The sequence below is a fragment of the Haliotis cracherodii genome, unplaced genomic scaffold (assembly GCF_022045235.1).
Source record: "Haliotis cracherodii isolate W230 unplaced genomic scaffold, xgHalCrac1.p SCAF_7, whole genome shotgun sequence".
In the NCBI taxonomy this organism is placed as follows: Eukaryota; Metazoa; Mollusca; class Gastropoda; order Lepetellida; family Haliotidae; genus Haliotis; species Haliotis cracherodii.
Window position 1 is genome coordinate 44,390,549 of NW_027266330.1, and position 22,995 is coordinate 44,413,543.

Sequence of the window (22,995 nt, forward strand, 5' to 3'; positions counted from 1 at the left end):
CCCTTGGCAAGATGTGCTGGGGTGAGCTGTGATGACGTGGAATAGTACTGTCTCGACTGTCAGATCTGTGGCTTGAAGAGGAACGTGCCGTATAATGGTTATGAGTTTGTGATGTAACATCATCTACGCTATCTGCGTACATCTGGCTGGGCCAAGTAACCGCATGAGAGGGAGCACGCTTATGAGGTTTTGCATAACTTGCATGAGAATTTCTTTCAATAGGTCTGGTGTCATGTTGATATCTAGATTTAAGAATGGTATTCATTTCCATACCCTCTGCGATGAGGTGCCCTTTACGCACGATCTTCCTCACAATAGGTGTGGTAATACAGGGATTTCCAAGATTCATGATGCCTTCTTATGACCCTACTATTGTCCTCATACTTTACTGACAGGGTGTATAGTAGCTGCCAAATGATGTCCTGTCATACTCCCAAGTTCTTTTCATTGGTGGGAACAAGCATGTGAGGTTTCAGCTTCATTGGTCCAGTGGTTTCTGAGATGTTTACGGTGAGGTGAGGTGAAAAGGGGTTTAATGTCGCGTCCAAGATTATAGCACTTATTTAGTGTGTGGCTGCTTGTACTAGTCCGGACTGATGCCAATTTATAGCGCAAGCACACTGAGATACCATGCCCCCGTTTAACATGAATACCCCACTCAGACACATTATACTGACTCCAAGCCGACAAGTCCTTGTTTTAGCCCCTTAATGCCGAGCGCCAGACAGGATAACAACAAGTACCATCTTTTAACATCTTTTGGTATGACGCGGACGGGGTTCGAACCCTGGACCTTCCGCTCTCTGGGTGGACGCTCTACCACTAGACCACGGAGGCAGTCGAGATGTTTACAGCACGCTCTAGACAAAGAGGCTATGACATATACTCAATACACTTTCTGTCAGGTAAGCAAAAAAGAAGGCAAAATTAATTTCTGCAACATCTAAGGCATGGATGTTGATTGCCAATGAGCATATGGTTTAAAACATCTTTTGTGAAATTTGATTTTGTAGTGATAAGAATCAAATATGATGACCTCATTCGAAGGAACATGCAAGCCAAATTTCAACTTCATCTGTAAAGTTGAGAATGCCTTTCGAGAGAAGGTAAGGTCATCAGAGATGTTATATGGTTGATTTACAGACAAAATGGATAATATTGGCATCCAATGATATTTGGTCCAATCTGAAGAGATGTTTATAGATGCCACCATTGCTAATTTCACTTTGTCAGTGGAGCTAAAACAAAGCGTTCGCAGATGACAAAAACGTCATCTAGCCATTCAGACAAAATTGTTTTCAAATATCTGATTTGTTTTATTTTAAAAAACCTCATATGAAGACTACACACCACAAAAATATCATGTAAGCCTATGAGAAGCTAACATAAGCTACTCTCCCATGTGGCATCCACCTTTCAGGCAACTAGAGTAGAGAACATCAAGAAAGCAGTGTTGTCTACCTGTCCTCGATCCCTGTGACTAACATCTTGAACTGACTGTTTCAATGAACATAGAGCAGATTGAATATAATTTACAACAATGCAATTAAAGCATAATTAATTACCAACAAACAAGTATAAGTATAATGGCACTGCTTAATCTGCATATGTATTGATAGTAACAAAAAGGCATCAGTAGCTGCTGCAATCCCCAAAGTTTACAAAAGGAAATCAATTAAATACAGTAAAAAAAAGTTATTATGGTACCTCAGTTTTCTACCTATCGCCATGATACACAAGAATAACTAGAAAGTTGTTTGCATTACATGCAAAAACAGCAGCAAATCCAGGTATTGTGCACACACTTCAGAACTCCACTTCACACACAGATACTGACCTGCGATCTTAGCCAATCACTTGCAACATCCTTTCTGCAGACTTATGTGGTGTTACAAATATGTGGTCTCCACACCTCACTATTTCTGAATGAAACCATTTACATGTCAATTCATGAGTGAATGACCTTCACAGTGACCTAAAACCTTGACATATAACCATGCAATATGACAGGTGTTGATGTATACACAAAGAAAAAAGTTAAGTACACCCTAATATATTTCATTATTGTTTGGTCCCAATATTTGTAACAGTCATGCAAGATATAATTACTGGAAGAATTATGTTTTCTCGAGATGATGTAATCAGTGATGCGTGACGAAAGCTCACATGCCATGCATGGTATGCCCGTGCATCATGCTACCCTCGAGTATCTCTAAAAGCATTATATCCAAAAGTTAAAATTGCTTTCTTAAGCGCGGTTTAAAACAATTATTCCATGACATTGTGTGACCATGGCACGGAGGCGATTATCAAACGCCACAAGATGGCAAATGATCTGCATCCATAACCCAGGAATTTCTTGTAATGCCATTGGTCGGAATTTGGGATATCATCACACTGCCGTAAGCCATTTAGTCGAGAAACATGCTCAGACCGGTGATGTACAGGACTGTGTCATAGCGACTGATTTACGACATCCATTGTCTGAAGAACATTTGATTGCAAAGGCTCATTAACCTGAAGCCATGACATCTATATGCCTTGAAACACTTAATTGCTGTTATTTATTAGATGCTAATCCTATTTGTTAATCCCCATTTTTGTGTACATCGACTGTCTGCCATCCTGAACAGGATGTGCAAGTATGTCACTGATGATTTACTGTTTACATTTATATTTATTACTTACTAAATGTCAGGTGACCTTGGCTATATAAGCCTTGGTCCAGAGAGGAGAAAGGAGAAAAGAAAGGTCTTACCCTTAGCCTAGCTAGGGTTAGGCTGGGTGCTCCGGGGCACCTAGACAACAACCACTACCCGGATTATCCACCAAATTAACAACGCGTGTCGGTCTGACGTTGGTTAATGAACAATTTGCATACTCGTATATGCAAGGGGCCGACATATGGTTCTCAGTAGGAAGTGACAACTTGGAGACGATGGCTTGCGGTAGATACAGTTTTACTTTATACATGTAGATAGATACATACAAATGACACTATGTGCCAAGTCAGCACATAGTGGTAGTGCTTGTTGTCTTGGTGCCCCGGAGCACCCAGCCTAACCCTAGCTAGGCTAAGGGTAAGACCTTTCTTTTCTCCTTTCTCCTCTCTGGACCAAGGCTTATATAGCCAAGGTCACCTGACATTTAGTAAGTAATAAATATAAATGTGAATAGTAAATCATCAGTGACATACTTGCACATCCTGTTCAGGATGGCAGACGGTCGATGTACACAAAAATGGGGATTAACAAATAGGATTAGCATCTAATAAATAACAGCAATTAAGTGTTTCAAGGCATATAGATGTCATGGCTTCAGGTTAATGAGCCTTTGCAATCAAATGTTCTTCAGACAATGGATGTCGTAAATCAGTCGCTATGACAACTGTCCTAGATCCAGAAGACCTCCTGTGACGACATATCACGAAGACAGGGACCTACTTCGAACACTTATTAACAAGGACTCGTCTAAAACAGCTGTGGCTGCCCAATCGTCATTTCAGGACCAGAACCGTCAGGAACCGGCTGAATGCAGCAGGACTGAGGGCTAGACGAGTCAGAAAGCGTCCCTTGAGAGATTACCACAAAGCTCCTTTTTTAGCATGGTGTATTGCGCGACAGAACTGGAAGCTGAGATCTTGGTGACGGATCTATTGATCAGATGAAAGTTGCTTTCTGCTCCTTGTCACTGATGGAAGAACTAGTGTTTGGAGGCACCAGAACACGACCTACACCTCCAGGAACATTAAACTGACTGCTGCATACGGCGGGGGCTCGGTAATGGTTTTGGAGTGTATCTCTCATGGATTTGGTCACCATAAGGGGCAACTTAACAGGGGCTCAGTACATCTGGGACATTTAGAGTCCAGTTGTTTGACGACCATCCTCTTGCTACTCGACCTCAGTACATGGATGACAATGCCAGGCCTCATCGTTCGCATGCAGACATGGATTACATGAGGGCTAATGCAATAGCGACTCTACCCTGGCCAGCAATGAGCCCAGATTTGAACCCCCTTGAACATGTTTGGGATATTCTGGGGCGGCGCACATACAGGCACGAGATCCTCCTGTACAATATTTACGCCAGCATATGGAACCAGCATTGCATCAGGAGTGGTTGTTGTTGACCCATCAACAGATCCAACTTCTGACTGGGGCATGAGACATAGGATGGAATGCGTCATCCGGGTACGCGGCGGTTATACCCGCTACTGATCTGTTTCATGTGTCATGTCAAGTAGAGACTTTAAGGAACATTTTCACATGAAACATGAAACATGAAACGTAACTCGTTTACTTAATCCTGCAGCTCCACACTTTTTTTTAGGTATTGTCTAAGGTCAAAAACAGTACCTGTGTTACATGATGCTTTTGTCAGTAAATTTCATTCACAACTCACCTATATCTTCTTATTCGTTGTCAAATGTTTGTTCTCTCTGATGACATTGGTATCGCCCAGCTCCTGTGGTCAGTCATCCCATGCCATGATTTTTGCCATTTGTCATGGTTCAGAAATAGGGGTGTGCTTAACTTTTTTTTGTGTGTGTAGTTGTCTATAGTTCAGCTTCACTGACGGGAATAAGCATTTAGTGGCCTGACTTTACATATAATTCACACTGATTTTTTAAGAACATATCATTTTTTTTACCTAGACCATCATATTGCAGCATCAGTGGTGTAGTTCAAATTTGAGTCTGCTACAAGAAATAATTCTGAATGACAGATCATAGTAAGCTAGACATACTCATGTGCATGAATGTAGTAATAACCAACTTGCAAACAATGTGTTCTTGTAATATATGTTTCATAACATGGCTATCTCCAGCATGATAGTAATGTGAGAAGCCTGGAGACATCTTTTTTTTATCCTAAACATTCAAAAAGAAGATTACCCTTCCCCAAAAGATTTCAGAATGCTTGTTCCAATGTCTTCCCATAAGATGCCATGTGATGCAGAAGTATTTTGCAATCATCAAACTAAAATGTTCAACTTTTTTAACTGACACAACGAAATGTTTGATACGTTCTTCTTATGGCCTGCTTAAGCTTCAACTTCTGACATGTTTTCAGTCAACACATGCCTTATTCTTTTCATGCCGTGTTCCTTCATATCAACAGAAGTAGACCAACACTGTCCTCTGTTTTAAACTTACCTTATTGCAAATCCCACCTTGGTGCCATCAACTCAGTGGTAGTTAGTCATGTTCATTTACAGACATGACTTATGTGCTGAAAGCCCTTTACACTTTTAATTACCAACTCAATCAATAGTGCTCCCATACTAGGATTTTATCAGCTGAAACAAAGCAAAGGATGATTTCTTAGCATCATCAAAAATCACTGCCATACAAATGGTTGAACCTCACATGATTAGTTGATTTCCACTCCTATATTGAAGAAACATTATACACAAATCATTACAGGAATACAGAAAAATAATTACCCTTGGTCAATAATCCAGTAATAACCCAAATGAGGACACAATACCTCAAATCCAGGCGTTGTCATAAAAAAAACTGTGCTCCAGAATTAACAGGGGTAATTAGCCATGCCTGGAGGTATTAGGGCCATGTGAACTTTGCTTAGGTCAGTGTATTAAGGTGTGTCTTGTGATGAAAAAGGTACTACGTGATAGTTTGTGTATGTACACATGTATTATATTATTGGGTTTTTAAAACTCAATCACCAAACTGTGTGTACAGGAAATTGCTATTTCTGGCTTAGTTTACGAGACAAATCCACATGATAATCTTAATCTCTGCAAATAAAACAATGCATAGCAAGACAAGAAATATAAAGAATGGTAAATCATCATGTCTAGTGATGTTTTATCGCAACTTTCTCTTTTTTATTGACCAAGTTTGTAACTAACCTTTAGTCACACTCACAGAACTATAGACAAGAGTCAGACACTATCTGATCTAAAAAGTTTCTATAGAAAATTAAGACTAGCCCAATTCTTTCACGGTTTGGAAAATACCAATACGCAAAATAAAGATGCGCATTTAGACAGAATTTTCGGGCCTAAAAGCACATGGGTACCTCGAAATAATTATGATCCTACACCGGAATCATTTATCAAAGCAGTCACAAATGATTTCTTAAAAATTAAAGATAAAACCTTCCGGCGCCCACACTTAAATGGCGCCCAAACTGCTGCCATTTTTAACCTAAAAAATAACAAAGAAATTGTCATCAAAAAGGCAGACAAGGGCTCGGCTGTAGTAATTCAAAATACTACTAACTACATTAGAGAAGCTGAAAGACAACTCTCTGACACCAAATTCTATTGTAAATTACAGTGCGACCCAACAGAGGAGTACTCCAAACTAGTCACTAAAGAACTAACTAATCTCCTGTACAAAGAGGAGATATCACACAAAGTCTTCTCAGGACTCACTCCAGAGAATGCTAAAGCAGATAGATTTTATCTGCTCCCAAAAATTCACAAATGTCTCACACCCGGAACAGTACCTGGCCACCCCATCATCAGTGGGAATGGAACAGCTACTGAAGACATCAGCATATTTGTAGATGAACACATCAAACAATTTGTCAGTCTATATCCGAGTTATATAAAAGACACAACTCATTTTATTCAGAGGCTTGAAAAGTATTCAGTGCCAAAGAATAAAGACGTAATTCTGGTTACTATGGACGTGACGTCACTATACACCAACATCCTAAACAGACAAGGTCTAAAATCCGTAGCACGTGCTATTGGTAAGTTCAGACCGGACTGGAAAGTTAGTCCCACCGGTATACTATGCTTACTTAAGCTTGTACTTCACAAAAACAATTTTGTTTTTAATGGCACTATTTATCTCCAAGTCGGAGGTACAGCAATGGGTACAAAACTTGCCCCATCCTATGCAAATATATTCATTGGAGAGTTAGAAAACTCTCTACTGGCTGGGCACCCACATAAACCCAACTTATATGTCAGATTTATAGATGATATCTTCATGATTTGGACACTAGGTGAACATCGCCTAAAAGAATTCATAGAATACCTAAAGCAGGCCCATTCTACAATTAAGTTCACGGCAGAATTCTCTAGAGATAGAGTAGGTTTCCTTGATACGTGGGTCATACTTAACAAAGAGTTCACGCTGTATTATAAACCCACGAACACACACTCTTATCTGCTATACACATTGTGTCATCCGTCTCACATTAAGACAAAAGGACCTTTTAGTCAGTTTTTGAGACTCAAACGCATCTGCAGCTCCAACACAGAGCATGAGACACACAGCCTCAACCTGCTTAAGTATTACCTAAAACGGGGATACCCTAGACAAACAATTAAGCAGAACAAAACAAAGGCCGACGAGCGTGAAAGGAAAGACCTCCTGACACCCAAACCCAAAGAAACAGCCCAAGAGCGGTGCATGGTTTTCATTAGCAATTACAACCCACCCAACATGGAGCTTAATGCCTTGATAAGGAAAAGGTGGCACTTCCTCAGCAGTTCCGACATATGCAAAAAAGCATTCAAATCCCTGCATGTCGCTGCTTATAGGAGAAATAAAACACTAAAAGATCTTTTAGTACGCGCCTCCTTGACCTACCCAGAACCAAAACCACAAATCAGTGGTAAAATAGTAGGATTTATTGATGAACAATGCAAAAAAAAACCCTGCAAAATCTGCAAGAAGTTAGAAAACAAAACAACGTTCTCTGGCACTAAAACAGGTGAAAAGTATAAAATGCGTACCTTCACCTGCCAATCCTGCAATGTAGTTTATCTACTCACTTGCAACCTATGCAAAAAACAATATGTAGGGAAAACCAAACGCAGTTTTCAAATAAGACTAAGTGAACATTTTGCAGACATCTACCATAAGAGAGACAAACCAGTCTCCTTACACTTCAATTCCACAGAACACGGCAAAAACAATGTTGAATACAACATTATCACACAACTCAAAAATAACCCTGAGATTGTAGAAACCACCACCAAGAGAGGAGCTCTTGAACTCAAGTGGATTTTTAAACTCCAAAGTTTTCAACCACATGGTCTCAATGACAAACTTGTAGGTTGAGTATCCTTTCAGTTTTGCCTTTCAATGCAGAGATACAGCCTATTCCCTTAAGTAATCTAGAGATAAAAAGCAAAATCCAAGCCGCCATAGCCCAAAGATGGCAAGCCCAGTGGGACGCAAGTAAGATCGGCAGATTGCTATACAAAATTCAGCCCAAGACCCACCAAAAGCCAAACTCCTACTCAAATGAAAGGAAGGTTGAAATTGCCATCTCACCCCTCAGAATCAGTCACAAATGCACATTGACAAGGTTTGTTCATCTTGCAATCAACCTGAATCCATTGCTCACTTGTTCCTGGAATGTCAAGACCATGCCACAGTTGGACTCGGTTGAAACAAGAATTGCGGTTAGATCTGCTATCTGTCGTAGATCTCTTAAAGCCAAGAGACGAAATAGCGAAGACCAAACTAACCCTATTTCTGAGAGATGGACAGCTACTCAAATGTATATAACCAGAGCAGCCAAAGATAAAAATGAAATTATATCAATATACGAAAAACAGAAATCATATCAATACAAAAACAGAAATTCTGTGAATATTAAACTCACAATAGATATGTGTACCCCACTCACACACAGGAGTCCCAAAGAGGGACAGGTCAGCCGAAATTGCTTAGGCATAAGGATCCTCTTAAACACTTAAAGCAACAACAACTACATTCCTGGCATTCATTTGAAAAAAGAATATATACTTTAGTATATATATGTCAACAACTTTGGCCTGTTGTAAAGAGAAATTTAATTACAATTAATAAAGGAATATGTCACTTCAAATACAATGTAAATCCATATTAAATGTAAGTTCACTCCACATAAATTCATAGTCATGCAGCTTAATACTTGATGCATGCAAACAATGATGAACATGGTATTCATCATTGCAGTGTTTCCAAAGAGATGGGGAAATGTAGCCATCTAAATCTTTACCCACTGCCATGGAACATATTATTATATGACTGAATTAGGAGACAAAATGACATTTTTGGTCGGGACTCCTGTGAGGTGCATCATAACAATGTTCATGATGATTGGATCCTCCATGCAAAGATTCACGCCCCGGTTTTAGAAGAAGTCCAAATACAACAGACAGTGAGTCATCATAATTTTACACCTTACATTTTGGTTCATGTGAGCTACAATATTTTAGCAATGAGCATAGAGGGGGAAAAGGTCAACCTACAGTAAATATTGATAACATAATAATGAAAAAAGTAACATGTCTGATAATCTTTCTTTTTCAGAAACTCCTTGGTCGTATTCTGTGGTGTGCTGAATATATGGCTGAATATATCAGTTATGTGTTAGTGAATCATGTTAGTCTTGAGCTAAAGCTATTTACTTTTAAGAATAACTGGCAGAAAGAATGGAATTTAAACACAACATACGGGTTTACAAACAAAGGCTGGTCAAGGTGGAAACTATCACAGGATATAAGTTATGTATATTGAGAAAGACAAGAACTAGTTTGTGTGCCATGGAATCCACAAACGTCTAATGTTGAAGTACCATAAGTAACATACAAAACTCACAGAAGTAGCTTACATTGTCACATTCAAACATTACAGTAAAAAATTGCATATGCTCATAGGAGCTAAAACATGGTTCCCTTTCTACAATCAGTAATTTCAACATCTATCACACTTTTGTAGTAAATTCTTACATTTGAAGACAAACATATAACCAATTATTACATACTTCAGTGTGAAAGACTTGATATTTCACTATATGTGAACATAACACTTGATGTTTCAGTGCAGTGAACATAACACTTTGACTATTATCATACAAGAGTTAAATCCTGCAAATTATCTCCAGCCCGTACATAAACTGTTGACTTTTTTTTTATGTTAGTTCCACATTGACAAGGCAAAATAATGACAGACAGTCATTCATTGAGTTAATATTGCTTCTTGCCATTTGTCATTCTCTTAGTTTAAACTGTAAACTCATCAATCGAGACTGTTCGTTTTGCAAAGCGCCATTTTTGTTACTTGACCAGCATGTATTCTTTCGCTTCCAACTGTGGTCTCGTAGATTTCAAAAATATTTTTTGTTGAAGTTGATTTTGTATATAATCATATTTAAATGCATAATAAAGAATTTTTGTGACTCTTAATAGTTTGGGTTACTTTTGCTAATATTTTTTAATATTGTGCAAACACAGAACTACTTTTTAAGTCGCAATTACAATGGGGTTGTGAACCGTCTCTGTCTGTGAGGTAGTGAGAATTTACATTAAGGTTTTAGGTGTGAAATGACATCATTTCATTTTACGGAAGACAACTACACAAAAAGTATAATAAATAGGATATTCCATGTGTCTCATGAAATATCATGTTTCTCTCTTGATGACGTTGGTCTGAGCACTCAGCCAAGTCTGTATAATAGTCATCCTCTGTATCATGTGGTACGAGATGAATTCGTAGTCTTCATGCAAGAGTGTCGATCCCCAGAGTGTCAAACTTCAAATTGTCAATCCTGATAAGATTGATTCCCCCAATCGTCGGTCCTCAGATGATTGATCCTCCACCCATCAATCACAAGAGTGTCGGTCCCGAGTATGACAAGGTGAACTGGAACGATGATCCTTTGACTGTTGAACCTTAGTCAACCCTTGGAAGGAGCATGGGATTGATCCTTGTTCAATCCATCTATCCATCCACTGTCAAAGCAGACTTGGACTGAAGAAAGAACTATGCAAATGTCCAAAGTACTGTTTGTTCTGACGGAGGCAAGGACCTGGTGTAAAGTCTGAAAGTATACCCCCCTTCAAAGTATACCTGGGTAGATTCTGGGAGCTCACAGAATCTACCCCCCTTTCCCAGAATCAACCCCCAGGGGTATACTCTGGGAGTTCCCAGGATCTATCACGGGGTAGAACTATAACCTAGCAGCCCCCAGAATCTACTCCAGCCCTGTTTGATTTAAATGTTTTTATTTCATGAATGTACATGAAGTTCTTTTTTGGAATGCATCTAACTCAGTCTTGATCTCTTCTGGTCAATTGCTGTAACAACATTGTCATCTGATTACTATTTACATAAATGCCTATTCACCACACATCTAATTAGTTTTAAAACATGCATATCCTGTTATTCAAATTGAAAAGACAAAGGTGGAGGCACAAGTTTTTCCAAACAGTAATCATAATTAAAGAAATCTCACTTGTGAGATGAGAATGTGACTCATTTGAATAGGTTATACACATTTATACATAAAAGCAAAGGTGCCGATTTTATCCACTTTTAATTATGGATGATCAAGTTAATGATGAAAGTGGTGTCTGGGCAACGGATGCAGAGATTATGGCCACTGCTTCTCTTCTGCAAACTGACATTGTTGTCTATACCCATTATGGAAAGGAGCTGAAATTGCTATGCTACCCAGCATCATTCACGCTTAAGAAGCTGTCCATTGGTGCTGTGTATCTTGCCAACCTCCATGAACACTTTGTTGTTGTAATAAAAGTCCCTTGACATTGAAATAATTCAAGGAATCATTGGATATTGGTTTTCAGAATAAAATTGCTCTCATATTTTATGGTAGTTTTCTCTGTTTTTTATTGATAATAATATAAAAAACCTGACTAAGACAATGACAATTGCTTTGGGAAATTTATGACACCCATCTGACTACATTTGGAAGAATTAGAATGTAAATGGACAAATAATTAGATGGTTTTAATGATGTGATGTCTTCTATAGTCAGAATATATTCTTGATACTGTGACACATGCCTCCCCAAACAAAGGTACTTACAGACACAAGTGCATACTTATGATAGGCTATAGAATGATTTTATATGCAATCAAAAGTAGGTAGGTCTATTCACAAAGCATAGTAAAGCTTATTCAATAACATAAGTGTAAGACATTTCCTCACACAATTCTCAACACCAACTTTCAATCTTACAAATTGATGATGACTACAATCAGTTAAAGTCAATGTGATTTGTAAGATATCTTTTATTAGTTTAAACAATATTTATTTCTCCTTTGCATGTATAAAACAACATATTGAATATTTAATTTGATTCAATTTATTATTATCTACCCTGGGGTAGGTTTTGGGAACTCCCAGATTATACCCTCTGGGGGTAGATTCTGGGAAAGGGGTGGATTCGGGGAAGTCTCCAAAATCTACCCCGGGGTATACTCTGAAGGGGGGTTGATTTTGGCAGCTTACACTGGGTGTATCAGAAATGGACTGTTGAAGTGGCACAGTAGGGACGTCATCCGTAAGAAAACTGTCCGAAACTTAGTCATCGGCCACCAATAAATTGGGCACCTGGGTTGACTTCTCAGATTTTTTTGCAGAAGACGGTCCACAGCCTAAGTCCTTTTATTTTGAGCATCAATCAATTTTGCATCTGTGGCAATTGCAGGGATAAATGTTGAATGTGTCGCCCGTAAGATGGGCAAACAGGGAGCAATGCTTGTTTTGCTGTGACTGTCGTGGCCATTGTAGTACTAAGTTGTGAGGGTACGAAGTAGAAAAGGTAGTTCTACAGTTAAGACAGGCCAGGCGATTTTCATTATCCACGCTCATTTTCCCATAAACAATATTGTAAAGTCCATACAATGTTAAACAAATTGTATTCTATGAACACTCAGTGCACGTCTCCACAGTGTGGCAATGAGAATGAGAATGTGGCAGGGGTATTCACGTTTCCACATAGGATCAAAAGAAGAAGGAAGAAATGCAATGTGTGAGATATGATAAGTTTGAGATATCATAACTGTTTATTAACCACACTTAATCCCGCTATGTATTGCAGACTGTATTTAACATAAAAGGAAGTATATAACCAACAGACATGCGTGTCACATTATCTATACCTTATATATATATTTATATTATGAAGGGATGTCAAGTTAATCTGCCCAGTAATCTTAAGTTTAGCAAATAGCCTTCTAAGATTGAAATAACATGACATTCAAGCTGAGAGACATGGAAAACCACTAAATCATTCTGTTTGTGACTGATTGTCAGCCTGGCGTGTATGAATCACAAAGATAAAGCACACTATGGTAAGACAGTCCATCAGTAAACAGCACTAACTACTAGTATATATGTATCTCATCAACATTTGGGACAGGTTCATCTTAAGCTTAAAAGAAGAAAATACTAGACAACATTGTGTACCGCCAAGGTTGCATTCAAAGTGAGCTGAATGTTAGATAGGCGTTGATTGCTAAGTTCTGAGCCTCACATAGAAGGAATTGTGTAACAGTTAGATCTTTTGTTGTGGACACTATATGATGTCATAAATGAATATCCACAAAAACTTGAGTCAACTGAGCAAGTTGTTTCACTACAACAAGTCAGTCAAACAAGCAGGAGTTTGTGTCTTTTGGAAAAAGGACCAACTTAAAGAACATGCTATGGTGAAGTACTTTCAGAAACAGGTCTTAACACAAAAAGCCATCCATAAAGATATGAGTACAACACTAGGGAAAAATACCCCTACCTATGCCACTGTAAAGAGGTGGGCAGCAGAGTTTAAGTGTGGCAGGGACAGCCTTAAAGATGACTTGAACCTGTCCTGAAAGGCCTGTCATGTCAGCAACACCAATAATGATCCAGAGAATCCATTACAGTCAAGTCCCGTTAATCCGACATCGATGGTTGCATATAATTGTGTCGGATTAACGAGTATGTAGGATAAACGAAATTTAGTAGTATCAACGTTCATGATCGAAAATCGGGCAACTACACGATAGATAAGGATTCAAACACGTTATAAAAAATATAAAATATATATTCATATTGTTATGTTAAATTGTTGGTGGAATATGTTTTCTAATCATTCAACCTCTAAAGTTTAACACAAAAAAACTGTTACGGACTGTTTGACAGATTCAAAATACTTTAAAAAGCATAGTCTGGAATGGAAGTCGCAACTTTGAAACTGGTACCCAAAGCTTAAGAAAGCTGCTTTCAAGTGGCTAACGTCGACTTCCTGTTGGTCATTTCATTGGTAGGTCATAGTTCGCGAAAGGTTGTTCTGACGTGACTTGTAATGGGATGTCCTCATCGATAGCGAGAACTTGTATCTGATTTTAATAAGATTGAGGTAATCTAAGCTTGTGAATTATCCTGTTTTCTTTATTTAAAGCATAAATTATTTATTGTTAAGCAAGTTTATTACTTCAGCTTTGTAATATGCAGCTACCAGCCGACTCGCCTTGCATCAAAACACTGGCTGTGTACTCGCGTGCAGATGACCACGGAGAACGCTGATCACTGTGTCGGATTAACGAGACTGATTAATGAGTGATTTCGGTATTTCGTTGCAAATTAGGTGTGTCGGAGTCGGTGTGCGAGACTGTCGGATTAACGGGTCTAAATAGCACTGATTTAATCGGTTCCTATCATTAGTGTCGGATAAAGCCGATTGTCGGATTAACGAGTGTCGGATTAACGAGACTTGACTGTATATGGTGATGACCGACATATTGCTAGTTCTGTAGGCATTCTCCAGGAGAGAGTAGAGTCCATTATCACAGAAACTTAGTACCAGGCACAACGGGTCTTGTGTTAACCTAGCTCTGTTTAAAGTTGATCCAGAAAGCTTCCTGCAACAGTTTGTGACTCTGGATGATACCTTGGTTCACCACTTCCAGTCCAAACAAAAAGCAAAACAGTGGAAGCATTTGACATCACCACCTCCAAAGACTGTCCATCAGCTGGAAAGGTTATGGCTGTGTTCATGGATGCCGAGGGTGTTTATGTGCACTATGTCCAATCAATCACACCAGATTGGAAATGCAAATGAGTGTATATAAGCACCTTTTTCAGCAGTCTTGAGGAAGGTAAGTTGTAGCAGTTTCCTTCAAGGGTTAATTCTGCAAAGCTCACCTAACAAGATATGTGGCCAGTAAACTCATTAACACTGTCAGGCACATGGCTTCCCCAGCCAGCCATGGGTTCAATCTAACCTTGGGTCCCTTATCTGAGATCAATGGGATGCCATTCCCTAATCTTGACCAAGTTATCATGGTTAACATTTATACTAAGTTATCCTATAATAATTAGATCAACATCAAGTGCTTTTATGAGTTGTCATGGTGTAATATTTATACATCATTTCATATAATTATAGTTTAGCAAGTAATATTTATCATCAGGTAAAATGTATATATAAAATATCAGTAGTTTCAGTTATAGATTTTTAAACAGATGCTAGCCTAAGGTAATGGGAGCGCATCTAGACATACTATTTAATAAGACAAGAGTTACGTCTACATAGTTTAATAGATTTGAAGCTTTTAGATAAATGCTAGCCTAAGGTATCAAGATCCCATCTCCCAGACAAAAGATATGTCTACATAGTCTTATAGATTACCTTGAACTATTTTATTTAAGTAAATCTGTCATCACCTATATTAGAATAACTTTCAGCAATTTAGACTCATTAAGGATTAGCCCCCATACAAGCTCGTCTATAGTGCATTAAGGATTAGCCCCCATACAAGCTCGTCTATAGTGCATTAAGGATTAGCCCCATCACAAGCTCGTCTATAGTGACACCAAAATCTCTTTCCAAAGCATCCAGTAAATATGTCAACAAGATTAGTGCCAGTCCAACAGGATTAACAGGATTAAGTATTCCTCTCTGTCTAGCCATCCATTTAGCATAGGGCACAACCAATCGTGTATCAACCAATCCTATTCCTTTTTATTGTTCAAATTTTTGTTAAATACATACTGTAGCTAAGTTTTAGGAGAGAAGGGGTTTGACTCTCTTACCAAGCAGACCTCTCTCCCACAGCCCAGAGTGTTGTACTGACTCTCTGTGGCACCCTCAGTTATTTTCTAAGTATATTGTAAATTGTTCATTGTTCTTGTAAATAAAATTGTGATTAGTCTCCTGTGACTCCGGCTCTTTGCTGAATAATTCCCCAAGAAATCCAGCACGCCATTTGGAAGGTATTGTTCTCACAGAACAGTCCATGATAATTTATAAAAGCACTTGATGTTGATCTAATTATTATAGGATAACTTAGTATAAATGTTAACCATGATAATATCATCAAGTCTATGTCCTTCAGACAGGTAAACTATATGTCACGTTACAGTTGTAAGTCCAGTATTCAACAACAGCATTAACTCTTCTGAAGTGACTGGCCACAATTCCTTCTACTGCAGCATATAACAGGTGTATAGTGCAGTACAGGCCTTAGCTCAGTACTTAAAAGCTCCGGCCAGGGCTGCCTTTCGTATAAACTCTTTGACAACACACTCATCCAGCTTGGTAAAAGCCTCAGTCTGGGTGACAGCTGTCATGTGGTTCAGGGCGAAGCGGAAGCAAAACTCCTCCAATACCTGCAATTATACAAAGACAATCAGTTATTCAAACTATATACCATAATTCGCATCTACAGTATATTACACAGTGTTCATAGCTACAGTGAGTGAGTTGGGTTTAACGCCGCTTTTAACAGTATTCCAGTTATATCACGAAAGCCCGAAGTGATGCAGGTCTTAGACATTTACCACTTAGGTGAAACCCACGAGCACGGGAATGGTGCTGACAAACCTAGAAACATAATTGGGGCGAACCGGGATTCGAACCCACAATCATAGGTTTCTGGCGTGCCCAAGGGACGCAACTCTGCACAGCGAAATGCGGCGCCTTAGACGACTGGGCCACCCGTGCCCCCTCATAGCTACAGTATATCCCAGTGTTTATATCTACAGTATGTACCACACTGTTCATATCTACAGTATGTACTACATTGTTCATATCTACTGTTACGCAGTGTTTTTCGAACTGACTTTATTTTCACAAAGCTTGGCTATACATAGGCAATTTCACGTGCCGCACAATTTTCATGAACTACAAAATCCGCGAAGCACTCAGCGTTCGCACGAATGCTCCCAGTGGTTTTCACAGCGAACATTTCATGTTCCTGGCTATAGTTCTCCAGAACATTCCCCCCTACAAATGATAGATCCCAGTCTATCATTTCGAATAGTAGCTATCGATCACAACATATATACACGAAATAATATGCGACTTAATTGTTCATTAAAAGTCCACACTTGTCCTGAAATACAAAGCAGTCATTTCAACGTTCACATCTCTGTAAATAAGAAATATTCCACTTGAAAGCATGTCAATTCACTGGTAAGTATAATGTTCATTGTTAAAAAGAAAGAACACATCCTGTTTTACAAAATGAAAAATATTAATGTTTCAGTCACTCGAAATACTTCCTTGAATGTTCATCCTTGAATAACATCTTCTATCCATGAACTCTGTCAATCCTCCATTCACGAATTCTTCTATCCGTTCCTCGAATACTTCTGCTGTTCTTTGAATCCTCCATTCACAAATTCTTCTATCCGTTCCTCGGAATCCTTCAGCTGTCCTTTGAATCCTCCATTCACGAAGTCTATCCGTTCCTCGAATCCTTCTGCTGTTCTGTTCTGTTCTTGAAGCCTTCTCCAGCTGCAGTTCCTGAAACATTCCATTCCAGTGGACACACTTTTGTCACTGGTCTTGTCACAACACCCTTACTGGTCTGTATGTCAACAACTCGAACGTGTCCATCTCTTCCAGGATGTGTCTTTATGATTCGTCTGGTGATCCAACTGCCTCTAGGTGACTGAGGGGAGACAACCCTAACGACGTCATCTACTTCAAGATTACGATTTGGTATAAACCATTTCTTCTTTGTTTGTAGAGAAGGAAGCCATTCAGACATCCACCGTTTCCAAAAGTGGCATACAAGTTCTTGCACTCTTCGCCAACGTTTTTTCGGATTGAACACTGTCGTATCAACTGACTCGGGAGCAAATATTCCACCCAACTGACCATGAAAAAGGTGATTAGGAGTTAGTGGAACGTCATCATGTGGATGTGTACTTTGGTAAGTTAAAGGCCTTGAATTGATCAGCGATTCAGCTCCAGTAAAGGCAGTCAAAAGTTCTTCATCAGTGATGTCGCCATTGCCAAGGATTGCATATATAGCTCGTTTGGAAGACTTTATCATTGCTTCAAAAGCACCCCCAAAATGTGGTGAATATGGTGAGTTAAACTTCCAAGTAACTCCACGATTGGCCAAGGAGGTTTTAATGTAATCATTATCAAGTTTGTTAATAAGTTGTTTTAGCTCTTTAACGGCCCCTGTGAAATTTGTCCCGTTATCTGAAACCACTACACTTGGCAAGCCTCGACGGTTGACCATTCTGTAAAAGGCATTCATGAACGAGTCGCTATCAAGACCGTATGCCATTTCCAAGTGCACTGCTCTAGTTGCCAGGCAAGTAAAGAGACAAAGGTAGCGTTTAACTCGTTGCTTCCCCCTACCTTGTATTGTGATGAAAGGTCCTGCAAAATCAACGCTGGTTTGATCAAATGCTCTCAATGAGTATTTCAGTCTAACTTGTGGAAGTGGAGCCATGATTTGCACACCAGGCTTTGCCTTAAGTCTGCGACACCAAGAACATTCCTTTTCATATTCACGGATCTCTTCACGAGCAGAAACGATCCAGAAACGTGAAGATAGTAGAGCAAGGATCTGATTTGTACCAAGGATGTGTTTTCCATCCTCCTGATATTTCTTCACGATTAGCTTTGTTACCCAATTTCTTCTGGGCAATAATATCGGGAACCGTGCATCAAATGGGAGAAAATTTGCATACAGCAGTCTACCTCCACATCTAATCAACCCATCTTCATCAAGTATGGGATCAAGTCCAGTGAGTTTACTATTTGATGGCAACTGTTAACTACATTCAAGTGCCGATACCTCCTTGGTGAATCCCTCCTTTTGTGCACTACCTAAATGATACATCTCTGCATCACTAAGCTCTTCGTGACTTAGTCCCCCAGCGATTCTCAAACCTAATTCAGAACAACTGTTGTTCACAAATCTATAAACCCATGCTGTGATCCTAAGTAGTTTTTGCCAATCTGAGTGTCTTCTCGGATCTAGTCTCCAACACCAGTCAGGTGTTGCCATTGCAAAGAACTGCTTTGTCGATATAACAGGTTTCTTGGCTTCAGAATCATCTAATGTTTGGTTGTTCACCATCTGTAAAGGCCATTCTGTCACATCTTTTTCCAGAAAGTCAGGTCCAGAAGTCCATGCTTTGTTCAAATTAGCAACTGTTGTACCCCTAGACAGGATATCTGCTGGATTCTGAACAGAAGGAACGTAGTTCCACTGACTAGGAACAGTGTTTTCTTGGATAAAGTCTATCCGATTAGCTACAAATGTTTTGAATGTGCGGCTATGGTTTTTTATCCAATACAGCACATTTTGACTATCTGACCAAAGAATCAAACTAGCAATATTCATTTCTAGAGCTTTGACTACAGTCAAGATCAACTGAACTCCTAATACTGCTGCCATCAACTCCATTCGAGGAATGCTGACTGATTTCAGAGGTGCTACTTGACATTTTGATGCTACCAAGCTATAGACACCATCCCACTTTGATAGGTAGTCACGTTGTATACTACTGCCCCATATGCATTTTCAGATGCATCAACGAAAACATGCAATTTCCTGTTCTCAATTTTGAAGTTGAGTTGCAAGCATCTCGGAAATCTAACAGTCTCCAACTCTTTCATTTGATTAAGCCAAAGCAATGCTTTCTGTTTCAAATCATTATGAAGCTCTTCATCCCAATCTAAACCCTTAAGCCAGACTTCCTGCATGATGATTTTTGCTTTGATGATGAAAGGAGCAAGGAATCCTAACGGATCGAATACCCTAGCCATTTCTCTCAGAAAACCCCTCTTTGTAAGTATCCAACTGTTGTGTGCATTAGTACTTCGGAAGCTAAACTCGTCATCTTTTGCCACCCACGTCAGACCAAGTGTTTTTGTAGTTGGCAACTCATCCCTACCAAGATCAACCTCAGTAGCCCTATTTTCTATGGGAATTTTCTGCAAGACTTCAGGTGAATTGCTTAACCACTTTTGTGCACACATGCCTGCCTTTCCCCATAACTCTGTAAGCTGCTCATACAGCTTATGGCTTCGACCTCATTTGGAAGCGAGTCTATGTTGTCATCCATATAGGTCGACTTAAACACAGTCTCAGCAGCTTTTAGTAGAGTATCTTGAAACCTTCTAGCATGTTCTTGTGATATGTACTGTGCCAAAAACGGAGAGGCATTAACACCGAAGACTACTCTTGAGAATTGGTAAACCTGTGTCATGTCATTCTGATTGTTTGACCTCCAAAGAAATCGAAAGAATGACCTGTCCTTTGGCAACATTTCTATCTGAAGATACATTTCTGCAATGTCACATACTATGGCTACCGAGTACCTTCTAAACCTGAGCAATATCTGAAATAGATCACCTTGTAACTTTGGACCCTGTCATTCAACGATACACCTTCACATTTTGCTGATGCATCAAAGACAATGCGAACCTTTGTAGTTTCCCTATCTGGACGCACTACGGGAAAATGAGGTAAGTACCATCCACAAGGTACATCTGTTCCATCAATGGACACCTTTTCAATGTAACCTTTTTCAAGGTACTGAGATATGATACCATCATAAGTATCAGCAACCTGTTTGTCTTTTGATAATTTCTTCTCCGTGCAACAGAGACGTTTGTAAGCTATTTCCCAATTGTCTGGTAAAGGACTTGCATTTTCCTTCCATGGAATGCCAATTGGATACCGACCATTCTGGTATCTGATTGTATCTTTTACAGATTCAATCACAAATTCATCATCCTTGGAAAGGATAGATGTCAAAGGGGGAACTTCATCAACTTCTCAGAATTTCTGTAATATTGAACTTAATTCAACTTCCCTTCTGTCAGTGAAGAATGTGCCCGAATTCTGACAATCATTTAATTCTGGTATCCTCCCAACACAGGTCCAAGCCAAGGGAGTTAACTATGCTGTTGGCTCACCTTCCTGACCTGGAATATCCTGATAGGATCTATGCAGTTCAAGATAATCCATTCCAATAAGAAGATCTATCATATGAGGAGATTTGACTTTTGGAAACTCAATGCTGTCAAGGTGTTTCCATCTTCCTGCAAACTTCTGCCAATCAACAACCTGCATCTGTCCCGTAACCCGAGTAGTTGTTAAGGCAGATATTGTAGTATTGACTGAACCATCCAAACTCTCTAGTCCAACTTGAACTGACATAGTATCCAATGTTTCATGTTGCCCATTGAGGACATTAACTGAAACTTTCTCTGTAGGACCCCATAACCCTAATTCTGAGGCAGCATCTTGATTAATATAAGTCTGTGTGCTGGCATCATCCAATAGTGCATTAACAACAATTCTGTTCTTTCCATTCTTTAGAACTACTGGCACCGTTCTCAATGATACTAGCGTTGACTTGCTAGATTTAGTGGAAGACATTGTAACTACAGATTGACCATGACTTCCATGTTGCTTTTCAGTTTCAGCTTTAGAAACATTGTCACAACTTCTCTTTGTTGAGTGAAGAAATCTACTATGAGTTGCGGTACAGTTATCTATTCCACAGGTGATTCTGCGTCTGCAACTATTACCTCGATGGTTAGTGCCCAAACACCTGAAGCAAAGGTTCAATTGTTTAGCAGTTTCCCATCTTGTGGGAACAGTCATTGTCTTGAACTGTTTACAGTTCCAAATATGATGACCACTTTTACAGAGCACACACTGAGCGTTCGTGTCAGTCTGTCGATCGCCAAAGAATGAACCTGATTTGCTCTGACCTCTAACTGTAATCCTTCCCTTTTGGGAAATGCCATGCAAAGTTTCTGATGCTACAACATTAAACTCAGTTTCTTGCAACACTCACTCCTGCAATGTGTCTACCGATTCTTGACGCTCTCGATCAAAGACCCATCTTTGATAGTCAGTTAACATAGATTCTGTCATTTTCTTCAGTAACTGATTATATAATGCTCCATTGCCCAACTCTTCTAGTCTGCCAGTATCTCTAAGATTGACCACGACAGTGTCTAACATGTCAGCATACCGCTCAATATCCTTGACATTGCCAGGACGAATGGGCCTAAAGTTACACACTTCCTCCAACTGTAATGTAATTTGGCATCTTTTGCCACCATACTTCCTCTCCAATCTATCTAGTGCTACGTCATATGCAGCCGCACTATGACCTAAATCTTGTATGACTTTCATTGCATCCCCATTTAAGTACTGACGCAACTGTAAAAGCTTGTACTCGGGTGTAGCTGGAGCCTTATGAACACAAGCCATGAAAGCCGCTTTAAAACCCTCATATGATTTGGCATCACCCGAGAAAGTAGGAATGGAAACACGTCTCAACTGCTTCCACATATCATTTCCCAAATTGTAACTACCCGAATTTGCAACAGTTTCTGGGGAAATTCTATGTCTAACATTCTTCTGAGTAATGGGTTCTGGCCTATTCATATGACTAAATTCATCTGCATTGGTCTGCTGCCCCCGACCTAACCCAATGACATTTGTTTGTGACCTCTGACCTAAACAAGCAACATCTAAATCCAACTGTGGTTCCACTTGCTCTACGTGAGAAGCAGTGACAACAGTAACATGCTTTTCTTTTTCAGCCGTAAATAATCTGGATAATCCTGTTCTAACACTGCTGAACGATCTCGTATCTGCCCTGTTTCTCAAATATTCTTGAGCTCGTTCTTGTATCTCATTCCCAATCTCCTCTATCTGTGTTACCTCGCCAGTAACTTTCGTCATGCTATCTGGATCACCTATTGTTTGAAATGTTTCAGACAATGCTATAACTATCTCGATAGCTTTCAGCTGACAATCATTAACTTTGTCAATCGCGTTTCGGATTTCTGTCCGATTGGAACGATTCTCTTCATCAATAAGTCTTTCAAGTCTATTTGTTGCTTTAGTGAAGGCTGATTTGACTATAGCCTTCTTGCGTCTAAGTTCCGCTATTTCGGCCACATAGTCAGGAAAGTCATGAGATGACTTTTTAGACCCTGTTTGCGA

General features: G+C 39.4%; 1 protein-coding gene across 2 annotated transcripts in view; it reads right to left on the reverse strand.

Moving 5' to 3' along the window:
- Nucleotides 1–16,041: 16,041 nt before the first annotated feature.
- Nucleotides 16,042–22,995, reverse strand: part of LOC139447548 (RCC1 and BTB domain-containing protein 1-like) — a 197,052-nt gene continuing 190,098 nt past the window's right edge. The window contains exon 15 of one of the 2 annotated variants that reach the window (XM_071228951.1): nucleotides 16,042–16,378. In XM_071228951.1, coding sequence (XP_071085052.1) covers nucleotides 16,238–16,378 — 141 coding nt within the window. In that variant the 3' untranslated portion in view covers nucleotides 16,042–16,237. The remainder of the gene's footprint in view (nucleotides 16,379–22,995) is intronic. The other variant, XM_071228952.1, reaches the window with a different exon arrangement.